Raw genomic sequence first — 17375 nt, 5'->3', positions numbered from 1 at the left:
GCACACTTTCCCATGAAGTAACCATAGACGCTGAGGTTAACAACAGAATCTCCAAAGCCAGTGCCGCCTTCGGGAGACTGCGTAAGAACGTCTGGGAACGAAGGGGACTCAGCCTTACCACCAAGCTGAAGGTCTACTGCGCGGTGGTCCTGACCACACTTCTCTATGATAGCGAGACCTGGACAGTGTACAGCCGGCATGCTAAACAGCTTAATCATTTCCACATGAGTTGCCTCCGCAGACTCCTCCACATCAGGTGGCAAGACAATGTCCCAGACACGGCAATTCTGGAACAAACTGGGCTCTGCAGCGTTTACACTCTCCTGCTGAAAGTCCAAGCCAGGTGGGCTGGACATGTGGTCCGAATGCCGGACATCCGACTACCGAAACAACTGCTGTTCGGAGAACTGTGCCAAGGAAAGCGAGCAGTTGGGGGGCAGAAGAAGTGCTATAAAGACTGCCTTAAGGTGTCTCTCAAAAACCTGGAAGTCAACACCAATGAATGGGAAGAGCTTGCCCTGGATCGTCCAGGTTGGCGGGGCAGGATCACCTCAGGAGCACGTGCAGCTGAAGATAGGAAAATCTGTGACGCAAAAAGAAAGCGTGCTGTACGCAAGGCACAAGCAGAATCTGGTGTACTGACCACATCTGATTTCGCATGCCAAGTATGTGGGCGAACCTTCAGGGCCCGGATTGGACTCATCAGCCACCTCCGGACCCATAACTATTAATTCTCTTCTAACCCTGAAGTCATGGTCATCTTCGAAAACGAAGGACGAACATCATCATCATCTATCTATCTATCTCATATCTATCTATCTATAAGAAAAAAAGGAGGCAGTACTCCAATAAATGATGACAAAAAAGTGGATATTCATATCGAATATTTGTCTGTGTTTTCACATGGCCTAGATTCATTTACATGTGCTGCTGTGTTTCTTTATATCTATATGATACAGCTTGCAGCTTGCATGTGTTAACATTGGGAGTGCTGGTTGTTTTTTTTTCTCTTTTTTTTTTCTCTTTATCTATCAATCTATCTATCTATCTATCTATCAATCTCATATCTATCTATCTATGAGAAAAAAAGGAGGCAGCACTCCAATAAATGATGACAAAAAAGTGGACTTTATTAGCCCATATAAATTCATTAGTGAAATTTTACATATAAAATACATGACTCATATCAGTATATGTGCATATTATTACACCATGATCCTTACTACAATTCATTTAGTCCATTAGGACATGTGCATAAAGTGCATAGTGCTATATTGGTTTATGATTAATTAAATACAAGTTGGTGAGTCAATATCTCAATTTTAAACACATCAAATCATAAACCAATATAGCACTATGCACTTTATGCACATGACCTAATGGACTAAATGAAAGGCTGGTCACAGCCGAAACGTTGCCACACCATATGGGCTAATAAAGTCCACTTTTTTTCATTATTTATTGGAACGCTGACTCCTTTTTTTCTTCTATATTATTTATACAAATGGATATTTGTTTGGAGGGCCCAGAACCCTGAATTCATTTATACGGTGCTGTTCCATTTTTTCATCTATCTATCTATTGTGAGGCAGTGACCGGTGTTATATGAGAGGGTCTGTATGTGTCCCCCAGGATGCGCACAGAAGTGTATTGAGGCAGCGGGAGTTCATTTCAGTCACAGGCATAGCTGCGATTGCAGTGCAAAATAAAAGTAAGAGTTGGTCTTTGGTAAGCTATTTTCCCAAGGTACGTAGATTTAAGAAAACTCGCCATTGGCTTTTATTTTTTAAATGGACTACAGTTAGGTAGTGGGGCGGTCCGCTTCCAGGTCTTACAAGTGGCCTATGGCCACAGGTTCTTTGTAAAAGCCCTGCAGCAAAGGGTGGGGTGTATCAGTTTTGGAGTTTGCAACATGCAGAGCAGATGGCTCTGCAAAAGCTCAGCCTGTGTGAGTTAACACCGAGCCGGCAGAGCGAACGCCTAGCACCCTGCAGCATGATATGATGGTGCAGTCTCCCTCGGCAACCAGACTCATACAGACTCTCTTGCTTCCCAGCTGCGATCCGGAGGATACCGTTTGTTGTTTTGTTTGTGAGTACGCACAATATTAAACTACGTTTACTTTTGAACTTTCCTTGGTCACTGCCTCATCACTGCACAATGTAGACACTGCTGCACTACATTTGGTTGGAGAATACGGACAGTGTGAACTGAGGCATTCCGCAAAGCATGCTGCATGGGACTCCTTTTATGTCCAAGGTGACCAGGAAGCTATGTAAGCTGCTCCGCATCAAACAGCTACGCACGTCGGTGTACCACCCACAAACCGACGGGTTGTTGGAGAGGTTTAACAAGACCCTCAAAGCCATGCTCAAAAAGGTGGACTCTAAGGATGGGAGAGACTGGGACATGTTATTGCCCTATGTGATGCTCGCTATCCGCGAGGACCCCAGTCACCCACAGGTTTCTCACCGTTTGAACTATTGTATGGCAGGCATCCGAGAGGACTGCTAGACGTAGCCAAGGAGACATGGGAACAGGAGCCAACACTACATAGGAATGTAGTGGGGCATGTGGCAAGTATGCAGGACCGGATTGGGGCAGTCAGGCCCATAGTGAAAGAGCATTTGATGGATGCCCAGGCTGCACAGAGCCGCATATATAATAAAAGGGCCATGGTCAGATCCTTTAAAGAAGGGGATCGGGTGCTGGTGCCCACCATGGAGAGTAAATTTATGGCCAGATGGCAAGGTCCAGATGAGGTTGGGGAAAAAGTGGGGGAAGTGAACTACCGACTTTACCAGCCCGGGAAGAGGAAATCCGAACTGTTACATCATGTGAACCTACTAAAACCTTGAAAGGACCGGGAATGTTTGGTCACGGAGGGGACTCTGGTCATACCAACAGTGAAGCCTCTGTCACCGGCCAAGGCCGAGGCAGAGAGAGAGGTAAAAATAGGAGGCACTCTCTCGAAGCAGCAGCGTCCAGAGGTCCGGAAATTGGTGCAAGAGAACGCAGATGTATTTTCGGAACTACTTGGTCATACCTCATTTATCTAGCATGACATTGTCACTGAGCCTCACGTAAGGGTATGAATTAAACCATACCATGTGATCGAGGCCCGGAGACAAGCCATTGTGAGTGAGGTAAGACAAATGCTCCTGCTGGGAATAATTGAGGAATCCCGGAGTGACTGGGCTAGCCCAACTCTGCTAATACCGAAGCCAGATGGATCATTACGGTTCTGTAAAGACTTCCGCAAATTAAATGAGGTCTCGAAGTTCGACTTTTATCCAATGCCCTGGATGAACGACCTGATCGAATGGCTCGTTCAGGCCCAGTACTTTACCACGCTCGATCTGACCAAGGGTTATTGTCAGGTGCCTCTTACGGAGTCGACAAAGGAAACGACCACCTTCATAACAATGGAGGGTCTATACCACGATGTCATCTTGCCCTTTGGACTACATGGGACACCAGCCACGTTCCTGAGGCTAATGTGCTGGAACCCCATCGGAAGTATGCGTCAGCGTACTTGAATGACATTATCTTTAGTACTTACTGGCATACCCACTTGTCCCGGGTACAGGTGGTAGTACATTTGCTCAGAGCTGCAGGCTTGACGGTGAATCCCAAGAAATGTGCGATAGGGCTCATGGAAGCCCGGTACTTGGGGTACATGATCAACCTTGGGGTCATCAAACCCCAAATAAATAAAATCTAGGTCTTGCAGAACTGGCCCCAATCTGTTACCACCAAACAGGTGAGAGAGTTTCTCAGAATCAACGGGTATTACCAGAGGTTTATACCTAATTTTCCGAGAAGAACAACACCCCCTAACTGATCTTCTCAAGGGAAAGAAGTTGGTCATGATTCAGTAGAACCCACAGGTGGAGGAAGCGTACCAATCTATGAAGGTGGCTCTGTGCGGACAGCCCTTCTTCATTAGCCCCAACTTCCAGAAATGCTTCATCGTGCAGACGGATGCCTCTAATGTCAGCCTAGGAGCGGTTCTGTTGCAGGAGATGAACGGAGAGGAACATCCGGTCACCTACCTAATTACGAAACTCACCCCGGCCAAGAGAAAAATTATAGCGTAGTGGAAAAGGAGTGCCTCGCCATTAAGTGGGACTTGGAGTCCATATGCTATTATTTACTCCATTGACTGTTTTGCTTGGTGACAGACCATTCACCCTTGGTATGGATGAGAAATGGGAAGGAGAGGAATGTTCAGGTCACCAGATAATTTCTCTCTCTCCAGAACTTAAATTTCACCAATGAACATCGGGCGGGGAAGTCACAGGGAAATGCAGATGCCCTGCCACGAGCCCCTGTATGGTGACAGATGTTCAACCCTACAAGTTTGAACAGAGGGGGGATGGTATGTGAGGAAGTGACCAGTGTCATATGTGAGGGTCACTATGTGTCTCCCAGGGTGCGCACAGAAGCATATTGAGGCCACGGGTGTGCATTGCAGTCACAGGCATAGTTGTGTTTGAAGTGCAAAAGTAAGAGTTGATCTTGGGCAAGCTATTTTCCCAAGGCAAATTTGAGAAAACCCACCGTTAGCTTTTATTTTTTAAACAGACTACAGGAAGAGAGTGGGGCGGTCCGTTTCCTCCAGGTCTTACAAGGGGCCTATGGCCACAGGTTGTTTGTAAAAGCCGTGCAGCAAAGGGTGGGGTGTGTCAGCTTTGAAGTTTGCAAACTGCAGAGCAGATGTCTCTGCAAAAGCTCAGCCTGTGTGAGTTAACACAGCGCCCGCAGAGTGAACTCCTGGCACCCTGCAGCCGTGTTACAGTGGTGCAGTCGCCCTCGGCAAGCGGACTCTTACGGACTGTCTTGTTTCCCGGCTGCGATACGGAAGATACCGTTTGTTGTTTTGTTTGTGAGTATGCAGAACATTAAACTATGTTTATTTTTGAACTTTCCTGGGTCACTGCCTCATCACTGCACAGTGTGGACACTGCTGTACTACACTATCGATTATCTACAGTATGTCTGTAAATTGATGGTGCACTTTTGACAGGATCTATTTTAAGTTTACATTTTGGTGCCCTTTCTCTGGCCCAATCATATCAGACCTGTTCATGATGAGAGATAACAAGAACCAGTCAAAAACACAAACTCACTTAAGCTGTAGCTGAGCCTCCAGTCAGATTAAAGCCTGATAAACTGAACTCTGATTAATACACTGCCAGGTCTGTGACATCTTGCAACCACAAGCTTATGCCAGCTGTGTGGATTTCCATGTCAGTCGAGATGTGGACGGTACAGAGGAAAGTTCAGTGTATTCTGTGGCTCGCTAAATTAAAATCCATGACCAAAGTGCTAAGTGAATATCGGCGCGTTTATAACGAAGCGCCACCACATAGGAATAACATTACTCGGTGAGATAAGCAGTTGAAGGAAACCGGCAGTTTGGTGGAGAATCCCCGTTCTGGTATGCCATCAGTCAGTGACGAGTCTGTAGAGGCTATACGGGATAGCTACCTAAAGAGCCCTAAAAAATCTGTGCGTGTGTGTGCTCAACAATTACATTTAAGCAAGACTACAGTTCATAAGGTGTTAAAGAAACGTCTGTTTTATGGGGTACAAATTGCGGCTGTTTGGATGCGCATTTGATATAGATATGTTTCATGAGCTCAACAATGATGCAAGATTTTTGCAGAAGATTGTGTTTAGTGAACGTGAGGTGTGGCCCGAGGCATGATAAGGTGATAAGCCCATTTTTTTTCGCTGATCGGCCTGTGACGGTAAATATGTTTGAATTGTATGCAGTGCCACAATTTCCAGAAGGTGTCATCTTTCAACAGCACGGTGCTTCTCCACACTACACCACCATTGTTCGTGAGTTTCTGGATTGGACATTCCCCCGGCGGTGGATAGGCAGGGGTTCTGTCAAGCCATGTCCACCACGATCCCCGATCTGATGCCTTTTACTTCTGGGGTTATGTGAAGCAACATGTGTACATTGAACGTATCAACAATATTAATCACTTAAAACAGAGAATCACAAACGTTATTCACTCTGTTACACCAGACGTCCTTACCCGTGTGTGGCAAGAAATTCACTATCGTTTGGCTGTGTGTCGGGCAACAAATGGAGCCCACATCGAACTGCACTGAATAGGTATGAAACTGGGAGAGGTTGTCTTTTATTTGGAGCAGATTTCAAATTTCTATCATTTTTTGTTGCATTCCAGTGACTGGTCAAAAGTGCACCATGACTTTAGGGACACACTGTATATCTATCTAATACCTATCCCTTTACTATTATCTATATGTATCTCATATCTATCTATCCATCCTATACAGTGCCATAACTATAAACTTCGGGGCCCTGGGGCAAAACTTCATAGTGGGGCCCCTCAACATTTCAATCACTAGAGGTTGTGTGGAACGTGGTGAAGCCTGCTACGCATGATAGTCTCTCCTGTCCTCCGGGTGACATTGTCTGACAGGAATATAGGAGCTGGGTATTTTATGAGAAATTAAAGTATTAAAATACAATTTTTTACCATCAGTTTGGGGCCCCTTGGGTGGTTGGGGCCCGGGCAGTGCCCCGGTTGTAGTTATGGCCCTGATCCTATATCTATCTATCATCTATCCCATATGTATCTATCTATCCTATATCTATCTCATATCTATCTATATATCCCATATGTATCTATCTATCTATCCCATATCTATCTATCTATCTATCTATCTATCTATCCCATATCTATCCCATATCTATCTATCATCTATCCCATATCTATCATCTATCCCATATCTATCTATCTATCTATCTATCTATCTATCTATCTATCCCATATCTATCTATCTATCTATCTATCTATCTATCCCATATCTATCTATCTATCTATCTATCTATCTATCTATCTATCTATCTATCTATCCCATATCTATCTATCTATCTATCTATCTATCTCATATCTATCTATCTCATATCTATCTATCTCTCTATCTAATATGTATCTATCTATCTATCTCATATCTATCTATCTCTCATATCTATCTATCTATCTATCTCTCATATCTTCTATCTATCTCTCATATCTTCTATCTATCTATCTATCTATCTATCTATCCCATATCTATCCCATATCTATCTATCATCTATCCCATATCTATCATCTATCCCATATCTATCTATCTATCTATCTATCTATCCCCTATCTATCTATCTATCTATCCCCTATCTATATATCTATCTATCCTCTATCTATCTATCCTCTATCTATCTATCTATCTATCCTCTATCTATCTATCTATCTATCTATCCCATATCTATCTATCTATCTATCTATCTATCTATCTATCTATCTATCTATCTATCTATCTATCCCATATCTATCTTTCTATTATCTATCCGCCATATCTATAGCTCATCATTCTTGTTGCACAGATGCCGACATTCACTCTCCAGCTGTGTTGCTATTGGTCGGCTTTAAGCCCCGCCCACACTGCGGCTCTCAGCGACAGCTCTGGTCATGTGACCGTGCAGCTTCCCCCAGCGTTCCGTGCGAGCACAACATGGCGGCCTCCATGAGGGTGGTTAGGGCGCTGGGAGAAGCTGTAAGTTCCGTCTGAGAGGTCACATTTACAATGTGTTCCGTCCGGAGAGTTGTTACAGGATCATGGCAGCTGCGGGAGGGGACCGTGTCCTGGCCATTGTCCCATGAGAATCCCAGGCTTAGCCTCTGTCATGGAACTTTAGGACTCGGAACACCTGGACATCGAGAACGTACTGCTGGATCTTGTAGTTCTATCAGAGCAGTATGGCTGCCCATCGGTTAGGCAGCTACAACCCCTAGTATGCCCTGACAGGCTGGGAGTAGTAGGTGCCGAGCGGAGGCTGGAGACGCCTCTATAGTGCAGCAATCCTCTGCAGTGTGCCCAGGGCATGTAACACTGCAGACTGGCTATCATCTCTTCACTGTCAGGTCGGGTCTCACTCAGGGGAGCCCCCTATATGGGACTCAAAGACCCTGGTTCTGTCAGACCCGCGCCGGAGGTGGACAATCACATTCAAATGACCTTCATATGATAACACAGTTCCCCTTCATGATGCACAATGTGTGGCCTGAAGAAGCTGATCCTACAGCAATCCTCAGACCCTGATTTCAGCATTAGGCCGGAGTCACACTACAGCGAGATACGGCCGATTCTCGCAGGTTAAAAACAAGCTCTGGCACCGGCACTCCAGAGCGGAGCGTGCAGCTCCATGTATTGCTATGCAGCCGCACGCTCCGCTCTGGAGTGCCGGTGCCAGAGGAGGGCTTTAACCTGCGAGACTCGGCCGTATCTCGCTGTGTGTGATCCCAACCTAAGGAAGGGATCACTTCATAATTCGAGTTTTATTCTAGTTTATAGAGCATATAGATTGGACAATTTGCTAACTTGACTCCAGTGTCATCCTTTTTATCTTGTAGGGATTTGCGGCCATGCTCAGTCCTTCCCGGTTGATTTCACCTCTTACCATTATACCTATAAGGACCAAGAAGAGAATGTATAAGCCCCCATATTTGGCAAATAAGCTTTCTGTAGATGAGATGATGAAGAAAGCTAGGGCTGCAGGAATTATAACGCCTCAAGAAGATTTGGAACGACCAATTAATGTCTCCTGCACAGGTAAAGACCCTCAGTGTATTTTACTTAAAAAGATTTTCCACTTTTAGAAAAGTCAACCTCAAACAATTCCTGTGATGTAAAATAACAAGGATGGATAGTATTCGCCCTCCCCCACTCCATTTCCGACTTACTGTTGCTTCTGCGGTCTCTGGCTATGTGCACACGTTGCGGATTCGTGTGCGGATTTTTCTGCACCGTTTTTGCAAAATCCGCAGGTGGACGGCTCTCGTAGCAAATGAGTAATTCTGCCACATACAGGTGATCTGAGCATCGCTCCTATGTATCAGAGGCGATCGGGTTATGGCAGCTTCTAGTCTCCCATGGAGACTATTGAAGCATGCCAAAAATTAAAAAAAATAAAAAATATATAAAAGTTTAAGGGTATGTACACACGATGCAGATTTAGTGCAGTTCTGCAGCGTTTTTTTCTGCAGCAGAAACGCAGAACTGCACTGTGATTTACAGTACAATGTAAATCAATGTGAAAAAAAAACAACTGCAGATGGTGCGGAAAAATCCGCGCAGAAACGCTGCAGATTTCAATGAAGTGCATGTCACTTCTTTTGTGCAGTTCTGCAGCGTTTCTGCACCCCTCCATTAATAGAAATCCGCAATGGTAAAATCTGCACAAAAACTGCACAAAATCCGCATCAATTCCGCACAAAAAACGCACTAAAACCGCAGCAAATCCACAGCTGCGGATTCTGCCAGGAGATGCAGATTTAGTGCAGAAAATTCTGCACCACATTTCCTACGTGTGCACATAGCCTTAATCACCCCCTTTTGCCCCATTCAAAATAAAACAATAAGAAAAATCAAACATACACATATTTGGTATCGCTGCGTTCAGAATCGCCCGATCTATCAATAAATAAAAAAAGGATTAACCTGATCGCTAAACGGCGTAGCGAGAAAAAAAGGTAAAAACGCCAGAATTAAGTGTTTTTGGTCACCACGACATTGCATTAAAATGCAATAACGGGCTTTCAAAAGATCGTATTTGGACCAATATGGTATCATTAAAAACGTCAGCTTGGAGCGCAAAAAAATAAGCCCTCAACCGACCCCAGATCACAAAAAATGGAGATGCTACGGGTATCGGAAAATGGCGCAACTTTTTTTCTATTTAACAAACTTTGGATTTTTTTCACCACTTAGATAAAAAGAACCTAGACATGTTTAGTGTCTATGAACTCGTAATGACCTGAAGAATCATAATGGCAGGCCAGTTTTAGCATTTAGTGAATATGGTAAAAAAAATTCCAAAAAACCGTTGTGGAATTGCATTTTATTTGCAATTTCACCGCACTTGCAATTTTGTTACACGAGTACACGATATGGTAAAACCAATGGTGGTGTGTTGTTGTTCAAAAGTACAACTTGTCCCTCAAAAATAAGCCCTCAGATGGCCGAATTTCCGGAAAAATAAAAAAGTTATGGCTGTGGGAAGAAAGGGAGCAAAAAGCATAAATGCAAAAGCGAAAATGGGCTCCAACGTGAAAAGGTTAAAATACAAGTCACATGAGTGAACCAAAGCTCCAGACTTGGTGGTCACAGCATTAGGAAGATTATTGACATTAGCTTATTACATCTGCAGGATATGCCATCACTTCATGATTGATGAGTACCCGACCTCACGGACCTCTATCTATTTTGACAAGGATGAAACTGCTGCATTTATTCAGTGTTCATCCAGCTTCTCAGTTTTACCTGCTCATTTCCACTTCAGGGGATTTGAATGGACCACACTGCAGTTCCCCCCACAGCGGATGGCACGGTTTAGAATAAAATAAATTGGTGCAAGTGACTCCATTAATTCAGTGCGCCAGCTTTTACTCAGTTTTGTTGGTGCTCCAAGCCACCCAGGAGTGCAGGAGCATTTATGAAGGATCACAGTTGTAGGTTAATCCTGTGGGACCTTGATTTTAAGAAATATTGGAAGTCAAATCTGTGTCTTGGAAATATGAGAACACCCTCTTTAGAAAAATAGCTTTCTTTCATTGTGCTCTTCTTTTGTTCCTAGCTGGAATACTTGATGCATATGTACCCCCAGAAGGTGATGCCCGCCTGTCCACTCTTTCCAAGGATGGCTTGAAGCAGAGAACAGAGCAACTGAAACAGACAGCAGCCTCTCAGTTGGCGTATGTTTTGACCATATAATTATGGCGTAGTTTTTTTTTATTTTCTGCCAATCACTAGAATGAAAATTCACCATTTTACAATACTTGCCTCTCTTCTGTCCTTTCTCTTGTAATTCGGTTGCATCATTTTATGTTTTGAGATTACAACTAATTGTATGTGAAATGCAGAGCCCAGTTCATACCTCATGTGCTGTATTGTTCTAGAAAACCTAGCTTTTAGAAGAGATGCTGGGTTTTCCTTACATGTTCTATTCATCGTTGCCACAAATTGGTCACAATTATATGTAGCTATCAAACATAATATCCCCTTTCTGACATATGACTTGCTCTTACATTATGTCAGGTCATTATCTTTGATACAAGCTCTGGAATTGAGCCTGCACATTGTCAGCAGATAATGGATGCAATACACTGGTGGGCTGAAAAAAACTTTACTTACACACACAAATTTGTAAGGCTCATTTTGAGTTTGCCAAAAGGCATGTGGGCAACTTACCAAATGTATGGAGGAAGGTGCTGTGGTCAGATGTGCCAAAATTTAACTTTTTGCCCACCAAGGTAAACGCTATGTCTGGCATCAAACCAATACAGCTCATCATCCCAAGAACACCATGCCCACAGTGAAACATAGTGGTGGCAACATCATGCTGTGGGGATGTTTTTTAGCAGCAGAGACAGGGAAAATGGTTTCAGTTGAGGGGAAGATGGATGGTGCGAAATACAGGGATAGTCTTGAGTAAAACCTGTTTGTCTGTCAGTGATTTCAGACTGGGACAGAGGTTCACCTTCCAACAAGACAATGACCCAAAGCATACTGAAAAAGCAACGCTCAAGTAGTTTAAGGGGAAACATGTAACTGTTTTGGAGTGAAATACAGTAAAAAAAAAAATTAAACTCCACAAAGTTGTGTTTTTTGGTAGTTTTTTTTTTCATTGCTTCATCTGTGCAAAAAATGCAATAAAAAGAGGTCAAAGCATTTTATCTACCCAAAATTGATATGACTAAAAATGTCAGGTCATCACGATAAAAAATACAAAGTTCTCACAATGCTTGATTGACCAAAAAATGAAATTGTTACATGTTGCGGAAATCGGCGTTGAATTTCAAAATTCTTTTTCGCCATTTAAATCCTCAAACTAGACAAGTTTTTGTATCACTGACCTGGGTAATCATTTCTACATGTAATTTTTCCCAAACACTGAATACTGTAACTACAAAATTCTCAAAAAACAATTGCATATTTGGAATTTTTCTTCCTTGCTTTCTTGTACATTGCATGGTAAAATAAATAGTGCTACTTAAAACTACAACTTGTTCTGTAAAAAAACAAACAAGCCAGTCCTCATACGGCTATATCAACAGAAAAATATAATTTTGGCTCTTGCAAGAGAGGGAGGAAAAAAATGAAAGGGCAAAAAAGAGGGATTTTTGGTACTCACCGTAAAATCTCTTTCTTGGAGCCTTCATTGGGGGACACAGATAACCGTGGGTGTATGCTGCTGCTGCTAGGAGGCTGACACTATGCAAAAAAGGAAAAGAACAATAGCCCCTCCCCGGCAGTATACACCCACTGACAGGCACTGAGCACCTCAGTTGGTGAAAAAAGCAGTAGGAGAAACAACCATAACTGAGAACACATGAGTACCAACTCAATCAGGACTTGTAGGCCCAAACACGGTACCAAGAACAAATAACCAGGGAGGGTGCTGTGTCCCCCAATGAAGGCTCCAAGAAAGAGATTTTACGGTGAGTACAAAAAATCCCTCTTTCTTTATCGCTTCATTGGGGGACACAGATAACCGTGGGACGTCCAAAAGCAGTCCCGGAAAAGGGTGGGTAGAAAGGAAGCGAGAAAAGGGCTCAGGTCGGCCGGTGTGCAACCGCCGCCTGCAGTACCTTCCTACCAAAACCTGCATCTGACGAGGTCTGGGTATGAACCCTGTAGAACCTCGTGAACGTATGTAAAGACGACCAGGTGGCAGCCTTGCAAACCTGCAAAGCGGAGGCCTGGTGACGAACAGCCCAGGAAGCACCGACAGCTCTAGTGGAGTGAGCCCGTACGCCAGGAGGGGGCTGTGTCTCTCGAGCACGGTAGGATTCCGTTATAGCAGAACGAATCCAGCGAAAAATAGTGGATTTGGACGCTTGAAGGCCTTTCCGGCGACCTTCAGCAATGGCTAACAGAGAGTCGGATTTGCGAAAATGGGCAGTTCTAGAAAGATAAATCCGAACGGCCCTGACATCGTCAAGCTTGTGAAGAGACTTCTCCAAGGGGTGAACAGGAGAAGGGCAAAAAGGAAGAATGATATCCTCATTGATGTGGAAAGTGGAAACCACCTTGGGAAGAAATTCGGGGACAGGTCTTAGAACGACCTTGTCTTGATGAAGAATCAGGACGGGGGAGCGGCAGGATAATGCTGCCAACTCGGAAACTCTTCTAATTGAAGTGATGGCAATGAGGAAGGCCACCTTCCAGGAAAGAAAGGAAAAAGAGACGTTCTGAAGCGGTTCAAAAGAAACGGCCTGAAGGGCACTAAGAACCAAATTGAGGTCCCATGGTTCCAGCGGAGGACGAAAAGGAGGAGCAAGATGAGCTACTCCTTGCAGAAAAGTCTACACTTGAGAGACGGAAGCCAAGTCCCTTTGGAAAAGAATGGACAAGGCGGAAACTTTACCCTTTAGGGTACTGAGGGACAAACCCGAGTTGAGACCCGACTGCAGGAAGCCCAGAAAGTCCGGAAGGGAAAAAGTCATCGGAAAGACGTCATGTGTCTCACACCACCGGAAGAAAGCCTTCCAGTACCTGTGGTAAATGCGAGAAGAAGCGGGCTTCCTGGCTCTGATCATGGTCTGTATGACCTGATGAGAAAAACCAGACTCCCTCAGAACCGCGGCCTCAACAGCCATGCCGTTAAATGCAGGGACTGAGAACTCTGGTGGAAGAGTGGGCCCTGTGAGAGAAGATCTGAGCGTCTGGGAGTCTCCAAGGGGTATCCGCGAGCACGTTGACCATTTCCGCATACCAGGGGCACCTTGGCCAGTCTGGAGCTATGAGTATGACAGGAATCCCCTCTAACTTTATCTTTTTTACTACCCTTGGGATCAAGGGAAGTGGGGGGAAATAGGTAAGGAAACTGAAACTGCGACCATGGGATTACCAGGGCATCGTGGCTGATGGCCAGAGGGTCCCGGGATCTGGCGACAAACTGAGGAACCTTGTGGTTCATCAGAGACGCCATGAGGTCGAAGTATGGGGTGCCCCAACGAAGACAAATCTGGTCGAATACTGAGGGAGGGAGAGACAACTCGCCCGCCGCCAGGCCCTGGCGGCTGAGGAAGTCGGCTGCCCAATTTTCGATGCCCGGAATGTGGACAGCTGAAATGACCGGAGCGTGATGTTCCGCTCAATGAAGTATCCTTGCTGCCTCTGCCATTACCTGACTGCTGTGCGTCCCTCCCTAGTGGTTTAAGTACGCAACGGCCGTGGCGTTGTCCGACTGGATGCGGACGAGACGACCGGCCAGGAGTGATTGCTAGTGGAGTAGGGCAAGGAAGATTGCTCTGATCTCCAGTAAGTTGATAGGAAGAAGAGCCTCCTGGTGGGTCCAGCAACCCTGCGCTGTGAGATGTCGGAAGACCGCTCCCCAACCGAGCAGGCTGGCATCTGTGGTGATGACCTGCCACTGAAGCGGAAGGAAAGACCTCCCTCTGAGGAGCGATGAAGACAGGGTCCACCAGGTCAATGACTGCCGAACCTGTCGAGGCAGACGAACGGGGCGGTCCAGTGAGGTCGTGGATCTGTTCCAAGTGGAGAGAAGAAACAGTTGGAGGGGACGTGTGTGGAATTGGGCAAAGGGAACGGCCTCCATGGAGGCAACCATCTTTCCCAGGACTGCCATGCAGAACCGAAGCGAGCGAGGAGCTGGGTGTTTGAGAGATTGGGCTGCCTTGCGGAGACCGGAGAACTTGTCCATTGGGAGGAAGACCCGAGCCAAGTTCGTGTCCAATTCCATGCCGAGGAAGGACAGACGCTGGCAGGGAATCAGAGAGGACTTGTCCCGGTTGATGATCCACCCGAGGCGAGTTAGAGTGTCCAGAGAGATCTGGAGGCTTCGCCCATAGTCTCGATGAGAAGAACCCATAATCAAAAGATTTTCTAGGTAGGGGATGATGAGTATCCCCCTGGAACGAAGGATGGCCATGACCGCCGCCATGATCTTGGTGAAGGCCCTAGGGGCCGACGCCAGGCCGAACCGGAGGGCCATGAATTGGTAGTGCTCTTCCTGGATAGCAAACCGAAGGTACCTCTGGTGCCGTACGCAGATAGGAACATGAAGGTACGCATCCTGAATGTCCACCGAACACAGGAACTCCCCGGGCTGCATGGCGGCAATCACAGACCGCAAGGACTCCATCCTGAAATGGCAGAGTTGAACATGGCGGTTCAAAAACTTGAGATACAGAATTGGGCGAAGGGAACCTGTTATGGCTGGCAATCAGGCAACACAGCGTGCAGTAATCAGCGCACATACAGAGATCTGGCAATAACCAAAAACAATAGGACGAGCTCTGAGACGTGAAATCTCTGTAGACTGCAGTACCTGATCTATCCTCACACAACTATAAGCAGCAGTGGATTGCGCCTATCACTACCTATGCAACTCGACACTGCCTGAGGAGCTGACTAGCCTGCAGATAGAAATACAAGCCTGACTTACCTCAGAGAAATACCCCAAAGGAATAGGCAGCCCCCCACATATAATGACTGTTAGCAAGATGAAAAGACAAACGTAGGAATGAAATAGATTCAGCAAAGTGAGGCCCGATATTCTAGACAGAGCGAGGATAGCAAAGAGAACTATGCAGTCTACAAAAAACCCTAAAACGAAAACCACGCAAAGGGGCAAAAAGACCCACCGTGCCGAACTAACAGCACGGCGGTGCACCCCTTTGCTTCTCAGAGCTTCCAGCAAAAGATAATAGCAAGCTGGACAGAAAAAACAGAAAACAAACTAGAAGCACTTATCTAGCAGAGCAGCAGGCCCAAGGAAAGATGCAGTAGCTCAGATCCAACACTGGAACATTGACAAGGAGCAAGGAAGACAGACTCAGGTGGAGCTAAATAGCAAGGCAGCCAACGAGCTCACCAAAACACCTGAGGGAGGAAGCCCAGAGACTGCAATACCACTTGTGACCACAGAAGTGAACTCAGCCACAGAATTCACAACAGTACCCCCCCCTTGAGGAGGGGTCACCGAACCCTCACCAGAACCCCCAGGCCGACCAGGATGAGCCACATGAAAGGCACGAACAAGATCTGGGGCATGGACATCAGAGGCAAAAACCCAGGAATTATCTTCCTGAGCATAACCCTTCCATTTGACCAGATACTGGAGTTTCCGTCTAGAGACACGAGAATCCAAAATCTTCTCCACAATATACTCCAATTCCCCCTCCACCAAAACAGGGGCAGGAGGCTCCACAGATGGAACCATAGGTGCCACGTATCTCCTCAACAACGACCTATGGAATACATTATGTATGGAAAAGGAGTCTGGGAGGGTCAGACGAAAAGACACCGGATTGAGAATCTCAGAAATCCTATACGGACCAATAAAACGAGGTTTAAATTTAGGAGAGGAAACCTTCATAGGAATATGACGAGAAGATAACCAAACCAGATCCCCAACACGAAGTCGGGGTCCCACACGGCGTCTGCGATTAGCGAAAAGCTGAGCCTTCTCCTGGGACAAGGTCAAATTGTCCACTACCTGAGTCCAGATCTGCTGCAACCTGTCCACCACAGAATCCACACCAGGACAGTCCGAAGACTCAACCTGTCCTGAAGAGAAACGAGGATGGAACCCAGAATTGCAGAAAAATGGAGAGACCAAGGTAGCCGAGCTGGCCCGATTATTAAGGGCGAACTCAGCCAACGGCAAAAATGACACCCAATCATCCTGGTCAGCGGAAACAAAACATCTCAGATATGTTTCCAAGGTCTGATTGGTTCGTTCGGTCTGGCCATTAGTCTGAGGATGGAAGGCCGAGGAAAAAGATAGGTCAATGCCCATCCTACCACAAAAGGCTCGCCAGAACCTCGAGACAAACTGGGAACCTCTGTCAGAAACAATATTCTCAGGAATGCCATGTAAACGAACCACATGCTGGAAGAACAAAGGCACCAAATCAGAGGAGGAAGGCAATTTAACCAAGGGCACCAGATGGACCATTTTAGAAAAGCGATCACAGACCACCCAAATGACCGACATTTTTTGAGAAACGGGAAGGTCAGAAATGAAATCCATCGAAATATGTGTCCAAGGCCTCTTCGGGACCGGCAAGGGCAAAAGCAACCCACTGGCACGTGAACAGCAGGGCTTAGCCCTAGCACAAATTCCACAGGACTGCACAAAAGCACGCACATCCCGTGACAGAGATGGCCACCAGAAGGATCTAGCAACCAACTCCCTGGTACCAAAGATTCCTGGATGACCGGCCAGCACCGAACAATGAAGTTCAGAGATAACTTTACTAGTCCACCTATCAGGGACGAACAGTTTCTCGGCCGGACAACGATCAGGTTTATTAGCCTGA

At 45.8% G+C, this 17375-nt stretch overlaps 1 protein-coding gene across 1 annotated transcript in view; it reads left to right on the top strand.

Moving 5' to 3' along the window:
* Positions 1–7476: 7476 nt before the first annotated feature.
* Positions 7477–17375, top strand: part of MRPL45 (mitochondrial ribosomal protein L45) — a 41197-nt gene continuing 31298 nt past the window's right edge. The window contains exons 1-3 of the mRNA XM_069751708.1: positions 7477–7581; positions 8439–8637; positions 10661–10778. Of these exons, the coding sequence (XP_069607809.1) occupies positions 7540–7581; positions 8439–8637; positions 10661–10778 (359 nt within the window). The 5' untranslated portion in view covers positions 7477–7539. The remainder of the gene's footprint in view (positions 7582–8438; positions 8638–10660; positions 10779–17375) is intronic.

The sequence above is a fragment of the Ranitomeya imitator genome, chromosome 2 (genome assembly GCF_032444005.1).
Source record: "Ranitomeya imitator isolate aRanImi1 chromosome 2, aRanImi1.pri, whole genome shotgun sequence".
In the NCBI taxonomy this organism is placed as follows: Eukaryota; Metazoa; Chordata; class Amphibia; order Anura; family Dendrobatidae; genus Ranitomeya; species Ranitomeya imitator.
The sequence above is the reverse complement of the archived record's forward strand: the minus strand, read 5'-3'. Positions and strand labels throughout refer to the sequence as shown.